The 7,650-nt window shown below is 42.3% G+C and overlaps 2 protein-coding genes across 2 annotated transcripts; both read right to left on the bottom strand.

The window, feature by feature from the left end:
• Positions 1-275: 275 nt before the first annotated feature.
• LOC136652379 (UDP-glucuronosyltransferase 1A1-like) lies at positions 276-4,544 on the bottom strand. Its single transcript, XM_066629353.1, has 5 exons — positions 3,759-4,544; positions 3,117-3,248; positions 2,678-2,765; positions 1,228-1,447; positions 276-573 (listed from the first exon to the last, which is right to left on the bottom strand). The coding sequence occupies exons 1-5, from the start codon at positions 4,494-4,496 to the stop codon at positions 276-278; spliced, it is 1,476 nt and encodes a 491-aa protein (XP_066485450.1). The 5' UTR covers positions 4,497-4,544.
• A 961-nt stretch (positions 4,545-5,505) lies between these two features.
• LOC136652485 (UDP-glucuronosyltransferase 1A1-like) lies at positions 5,506-6,219 on the bottom strand. Its single transcript, XM_066629461.1, has one exon. The coding sequence runs from the start codon at positions 6,217-6,219 to the stop codon at positions 5,506-5,508; it is 714 nt and encodes a 237-aa protein (XP_066485558.1).
• Between the last annotated feature and the right edge of the window lie 1,431 nt (positions 6,220-7,650).

Below are 7,650 nucleotides of genomic sequence, written 5' to 3'. Positions count from 1 at the left end.
TACGTTGAGAAGTAGTGTTGTGTAGTATGTAACTTTTGTGCATAATAGAAATATTTTCCTTCATGCTTGTTTTTTTAACAGTCTACCAAAGGTTACTATCTGAAAAGCCCTTGTATATGTGGCCACAGGACTGACTGATGCAAGTTAGCTTGTAGGGTTGACAAAACAGTAACTGAAAATTGTCCTAGATGTGCTGGGATGGTGCAGGAAGCCTTATAACTTCCAAAGGCAAGGCCATATCTACTCCTCTTCCCCTTCCATACCCCAAACTCATTTTAATGAGATTTTGGCTTGCTTTTCTTGCTCAGCCTCCCTCTTTTGCAGAGACACCTCCTACAGCAGAACAGGCAACACTTAAGCCAGATGAACAGACTAAGGAGCACTACAGCCAGGAGGAAGGCAATCACGTCCAGAGAGTGGTACTGGATCCAGTTGAGATCGTGGGCTGCTGGCCGCAGATGGGGAGCTCCCTTGTGCTTCATCACAAATTCCACCCAATGCACTGCAAGATCAAGAGGGTGGATGGGTCTGTCCAGGTGAAGGGCGGAGAGACGCAGAATGTTCTCTTTATACCTAAAAGCATTTTTAAAGAGCATTAGTATATTTAGTCACTCTTTTAAGGAGCTATATACTTTTGCCATTTAACCTGTCACCTTGCATTACTTTATTCCCTCTGGATTACTGATGGAGATAGCAATAATAAAGTACAGAAAAGCAACCAAGCAAATTTCCATTGTGTCTCACAAGTGTGCTTTAAGGGTCAATCTGCATGTCACTGGGAGTTCACCACAATTCTGATCCTGATCTTACTCACCATCCCTTGCTATTTAACCCATTTTTGCCCGGTCCACAGGTGTACACATTCAGTCCCTGTTGCGTATATGCAACGTTGGGCAGAAATGACTTAAAAGAGAAGAAAAGCTTCCAATGGAAGCTTGTTTTCTCTTATAAATGTGTGTGTGTGTGTGTGTGTGTGTGTGTGTGTGTGTGTGTGTGTGTGTGTGTGTGTGTGTGTGTGTGTGGGACACAACCACAGTGGGCAAAGCTCTTAAGCTGCTCAGCCTCCCACACTGACTTTTCCTGATTTGTGCCTCAGTAGTTAAATAAAAAAAGAAAAATCCCAGGTCAAATTAAATATTTCCAGTCACATGTTTTTTCTACCGTGATTTTAAGGGCAGTTGTAAGTCATAAACTGGGTATGGTACCATCACACAATTCGTTACTCACTTTTTATCATAAATAACGGCCTTCAGTGCATCAGAGAGGTCCTGGGAAGTCATTTCAACTACATTCAGAATTACTCCTGCTCCTCGAGATTCCATTCGCTTTGCATTATCCATTTGATCACCAAAAAGTGGCATCAAAACCATTGGTACTCCATTGCAGATCCCCTCGTAAACCCCATGGGAGCCTGCATGAGTGATAAAGGCTCTTGCTTTTGGATGGGCTATTGGTGGGGGGTGGGGGGGGGTGGAGAAATAAAAAGAGAATAAACTGCTTATTATGATGCACACAACCCGTATTCTTCACTTACAATATATATATATATCCCATTCTACGCCTCCGGTTACAGAGACGCTCCAAGTGGTTAACAAAATAATTAACAATACAATAAAAAATAATAAAGTATGTTCAGTATAACATATCAAAAAAACAATACAATAAACGACAACAGTACCAACCAAATTAACCACAAAACAAGATAATGAAAAGACAGTAGAGCATAACAAATATAAGCCCCAAAGTCTAGACAAAACTGATGGTCCAATCGTAAGTATTTTTGACAGCAGAACACAGTTACAGTTCTTTATCTTCCCATAGATCACCCCAGATTAGATTGGGCTGAAATTCATTGAGATTTACTCTCAAGTAAATGTGCATCGGACTGCATTCTTATACTCGTATGTGCTTAAATTTTTCTAATTTGTGCCTAAAAACGTAAGAACAGCCCCACTGGATCAGGCCATAGGCCCATCTAGTCCAGCTTCCTGTATCTCACAATGGCTGACCAAATGCCCCAGGGAGCACACAAGACAACAAGAGACCTGCATCCTGGTGCCCTCCCTTGCATCTGACATAGCCCATTTTGAAAATCAGGATGTTGCACATATACAACATGGCTTGTAATCTGTGATGGATTTTTCCTCCAGAAATTTGTCCAATCCCCTTTTAAATGCAACTAGGCCAATGCCATCACCACATCCTGTGGCAAAGATTTCCACAGATTAACTATATGCTGAGTAAAGAAATAGAAACTTTCTTCCAATAATTTCCATAACTCTTGATGGACAGTCCTGGCACAATCTTCCACATTCCCTTTTGTAACACAGCTTTTATATCTGAATTTAACCGCCTTGGGTGCCCTTCGGGGAGAAAAGCGGAATATAAATCGAATAAATAAATAATAAATAAAATTATGTTCATGATCAGTAGACATAGGATGATGTTAGAGAATGGTTTTTGTAGTTTATGGATTAGTCTGTTACCATTTTCATCTAAATTCAGGTTACTTCGCATTTGTCTATGCAATATTTTGATCACAGACACTTGTTTGTGTTTAATGCTGTTGCAATGTATTCATTGTTTCCTTTTGAAAGGATATCATGAAGTTGCTAAAGAGGTGGGGACAACATCAAACAAACAAATGACACCGTGTTTATTTCTGGTCCATACATACCAAGTAGATCATTCTGTGGAAGCCACTTCAGGAGCTTAGTGTTGTTGGAAAGGTTGGGTGGCACTTCCCCTGTATACCTCCACAGCACCTTCATGGGATTAGAAATGACAGAATGAACATGAATGTGTTGCTGTTCAATACATTCCATTTGTCTTGCATTTGCTGCAAAGTACGGCTCACCCTAAGTCAACCAAAAGCTTTCCATCTGTACATAATTTCTGTGAGCTGGATCAGTTTTATTCCCAAAGTCCTGAGGAAGACCCAAGGCTCAGAGATGGATGACCAATCAACCAATTCAGTTTAATTAGTGTTTAATGAGAGTCTTCCACTTCTGTTCACTGCTGTCTGACTGTGGAAGCATGAGCTCTTCCCTTGATATGTGTTCTATTTTTGTGTGACTGTAGAACCAAATTATCTGTGTGGTTTTGTCCCCACTTACCGTCTGGGGTATTGTTCCCAAAGCTTCAGCAATGTCCATGGCCTTTTTCATTGGAATTTCTGAGACCATTGAGCCCAAAGAAAACACCACAATGCCATGTTCCCCTGAGCCATTTACAATAGCTTCAAATTCCTACAAAAAGTAAAGAAATCTCCAGTCAGCATTCTTTGTGCTATTTGTATCATATATCACCTGGGCAAATTTCAATCTTAAGCAGCTAGGAAGAAGAGACTGTTGGGTAGAAAGCTTAGCAAAGGTCTTCTTGTGCAGAAAATTACTTACAATAATATACACAGTAAAATTTACATGGGTGGATTGAACTGGGAGTAAAACTTGCTGCCCAATCTGATCCCCCATCATTGGCACCAAGGCAGCCGCACTAGTGGAGTGCACTCTGCAAACAATGCATCCAAAATATCTTACTTACCTTTATGAAGGCCTCCTAGTGACCTATGGGTCTTCTTGGATACACATCAGCTATATAGCCTACATACATCTAGCAGTTTGCTAAATTGCAGTTTGCTATTAAATATTCTGATCTGGTCAGATATTTCAGTGCTTTTCCTTCCTAGTCGTCAATTTTATCTGCAGAAACCTTGAACTCCATATAAATTATAAATTAAATATAAAAAGAATTCCAACCTGAGTTAACAGATTCTTGTTTTCACAGTTTAGACCTCCGATGAAGACCATGTTGGGCATGATAGGCCTGGGATACTCAAATATAAAGTCATAGCGTAGAAGCCAAATGGATGCATGACTATAAAGCTCTGGCACCGTCAATTCCCTATGCAGGAATTCTTTGCTCAGATCTTTGTATGGCGAATAAAGTATGTAACAAATAATGAATTCCAAGGCACCGACTAAAAAATTCCTCACTCGTTGATTAAATGCCATGTGATCTGTATTGCCTGTGAAAAATCTTGGGGTGTACGATGGTGGGTTCGGACACTGCGTTGCCTGAAAGTCTAAACCACATGGAATTCCCCGTAAGTAGTAAACAGAAGGGATGGATAGATAGTCAGCCACGATCTGTCCACATGGAGTCACTGGATTCACAAAAACAACATCAAATGTGTTTTTTTCAAGATACGTAATCAACTCTTTGTTGTACAAAAGCTGCTTGCAGTTAGTGAATAAAAGTGCTCTGATATTTCTTATTCTTCCTATCATCTCAGTCATTTTTGCCAAGAAAGGCTGGTGTGCAAAAATCTTCTTGCCAAGGTTTTTGATTTGTCCTCTAACATAGTCCTCCGTGTAGGGCACAGTAAATGTTTTCACTGTGTAACGTGCAGATGGCGTCATCAACAGGTTTACACTGGGGGCAACAACCACTATTTCGTGCCCTTTCTGCTGTAGATGCTCCACAATCAGACGCATACTCAACCAGTGACTGCCATCTCCAGGTATTACGAGCACTTTCCCCCCATCTGAATGTCTCCAGAAAAGGAAAGGAAGGAAAAGCCATACAGGGAACCAGGACATGCCTGAACTCAGAGAAGTCCTCTCCCCAGTTGTGCTGTGCTTTAATCCAATGCTAAGTGGTGCAAAACCCCATTGTGAACAACACAGGAAACATGAGTAGCTTGTGAAAGCTTTTTAGCTCTTTTGTCTGCAGCAAATATTTAATTTTCTATTACACATTTGCAAAGGCAAAACGGAGTTTTTAAATCATGGTCAAAGGTTGGCTCTGTAAACCAACTGTTTGCAGAAAAGGATCAGCAGGTTCCTTTGGCTTGCAGTCAAGTCAATCACAAAGTGCTGATATGTTGGAGGAAAAGAGGATAGGTTCACTTGCAGGGCACTTGACATAAGGAATTAGCATATTCGTATAATTAGATAGCTGCAAATATTGTATTCTTTATCATAACCAGACATTATTAGCCATCTATCAAACCACCATCAAGTGCTTCCCTGGTTGCCTTGCTCTGCTTCTCATCCTCAAGCCAATTAAACATTCAATCCTTACGGATCTGCAACGGTGAAACTGGGGTTTCACCGGCTACATGGCCACCTGGTGGCCTGCTGTGTGTTCTGCCAGCAGCCGTTCCAAAACTGTCAACGCAAATTGTAGCAGTGTCAAAGGCTTGCTGTTGCTGCTGACTACTGATGGGGGCACAGATAAGCTGGCACAGCAGGCAGGTGGAGGGTGGGGAGAAGGAAGAATTGGGGAGTGTCTGGGCAGGGAGCGGGTGGCAGGAAGCAGTATGTAGGAAAGATGGGTAGATCCCAGTGGCACCAGCATGTGCCAGGATCCTATCCCCATCCCGCTCTCTACATTCTCTACTGATTTTAGAAACCTATATCAACTTTCAAAGAATAACAAGAGTCACAAACCGGAGACAACAGCTTCTTCCCAGCACAGTTTATCCCTCCAATCAGAACCATATTAGGCATCAGTGGTTTGGGGGTAATCACCAACAAAGTCCATCTTCATCAGCCACACAGATGCTTTACTTAAAAGTTCTGTGAGAGTCACATCTCTTTGAAGGAATTCTGAAGCAAGACTTGAATAAGGAGAGTAGACAGCACTGCAAAGGAAGAACTCTGACAAGTATAATAGCATATTCTTCACACGCTGGACAAATGTCATATGGTCTGGATTTTTGGAAAAAATTCTTGGGACATAAGAAGGAGGGCTTGGACACTGTGTAGCCGCAGAGTCTAAACCACATGGGATTCCTCGCAAGAAAAATACTGAAGGAATGTCAAGGTACTCAGCAACTATTTGGCCACAAGGTGTCATTGGATCTGTAAAAAGAGCATCGAATTTGCTCTGCTCCATATAGGTCATCAGTTCTTTGTTGTGTAATAAGTGCACACAAGAGGACATGAATATAGCAGATGTCCTTATCAGTCTCTGGTAAGTTCTGACAAACATAACTGTAAAAGAAAGATCTTCAAATAATCCATTTGTGAAGTCTTGAAAATGTTCATCCAATTCTTGCTTTGTGAAAGGCACTGGATACGTTTTCAGTGTATAAATATCGTTGGATGCTTTTATGTGCACATTTATTTCAGGTGCAACAATAACTAACTCGTGCCCATTCTGCTTGAGCTGGTTCAAGACTGGTTGCATGCTGAGCCAATGGCTTCCATCCATGGGCACCACCAGGAGTTTCCCGCAGAAAACAACATTCAGAAACAGCAGAAGAAGAAGCAGGGCTGCAACACACTCCTGGGAACAGTACACAGGAGCCATCTCTCTCTCTCTCTCTCTCTGTTGCTCTGTCTCTCTCCCTCTTCAAGCGGTAGATTTACAAGCAACTGTATGTTCCTGGAGTATTAAAGTACGGCCTTATGTACTGTCCCAGTTAAGCTTCTAGTTAAACATTTACTTTGGGGAGGGGCTATCGTTCAGTCCCCAGTTCAATGGTACAGAACCATTGATTTTGCATACACAATGCCTCTGATCCAGTCCCTAAAATCTCCACTTGAAAACATACCAGATAACAGAGAATCTGACAAAAGAATCTGATGTTTTAGAGAGCCACTGCCAATCAAAATAGACAGTTCTAGGCTAGATGGACCAATGATATGACGATGAATGACAGGGTCGCCCAGAAAGTAATGCACCACATTTTTTTTCTTCAACAATTATTTATTGAACACAATGAAACTTACACACAAGAAAGAATGATGTTTCTTCTACACTCCCTATTTTTCCACGTAATCTCCGTCCAGTTCTGTGTCCTTCCTCCAGCGAGACACAAGGGCATGTATGCCCTGTCAGTACCACTCCTTGTTCTGGTCACGAAGCCATTTCTGCACTGTGCGAATCACCTCTTCGTCATCCTCAAAATGTCTTCCGCGAATGGCATCCTTTAATGGCCCAAACAAGTGGAAGTCTGAGGGAGCTAGGTCAGGGCTGTAGGGTGGATGGGGTAACACAGTTCAACCCTGTTTAGTGATGTGTTCCGAAGTCCTCAAACTTGTGTGAGGCCGAGCATTACCATGTTGAATCAAACATTCACCCGGGTTGTTATGGTGCCGAAGTCGCTGGAAGCGCTTCTTGAGTTTGGTTAATGTCTTCACATAAGCTTCAGAATTAATGGTGCTGCCTCTTGGCATCACATCAATGAGTATGACGCCCTCACAGTCCCAAAACACAGTGATCATGACCTTACCGGCGGAAGCAATTGCTTTGAATTTTTTCTTCTGTGGAGATTGAGGATGACGCCATTCCATCGACTGTCATTTTGTTTCGGGCTCAAAATGGTGAACCCAGGTTTCATCACCTGTCACAATCCTGGACAAGAACGCTTCCCCCTCATCCTCAAAACGTTTCAGCAACTCAGAAGAAATGTTTTTTCTGAGAGATTTGTGCTCCACCGTAAGACAGCGCGGAACCCATCATGCACACACTTTTGAGTAATCAAGAGCACGGATGATTGCACCCACACTTCCTTTGCTGATTGACAGCTTCAGTGCCAACTGCCTAGTCGTTATGCGTCGGTCCTCGTGAATGAGCACATCAGCAAGCTGCGTCTTGTCAGGTGTGACAGCCGTGGATGGCCGCCCCGAACGCTGCAAA

The sequence above is a fragment of the Tiliqua scincoides genome, chromosome 1 (assembly GCF_035046505.1).
Source record: "Tiliqua scincoides isolate rTilSci1 chromosome 1, rTilSci1.hap2, whole genome shotgun sequence".
NCBI classification, from domain to species: Eukaryota; Metazoa; Chordata; class Lepidosauria; order Squamata; family Scincidae; genus Tiliqua; species Tiliqua scincoides.
Note: the sequence above shows the minus strand (reverse complement) of the source record. Positions and strands in the feature narration are given on the sequence as shown.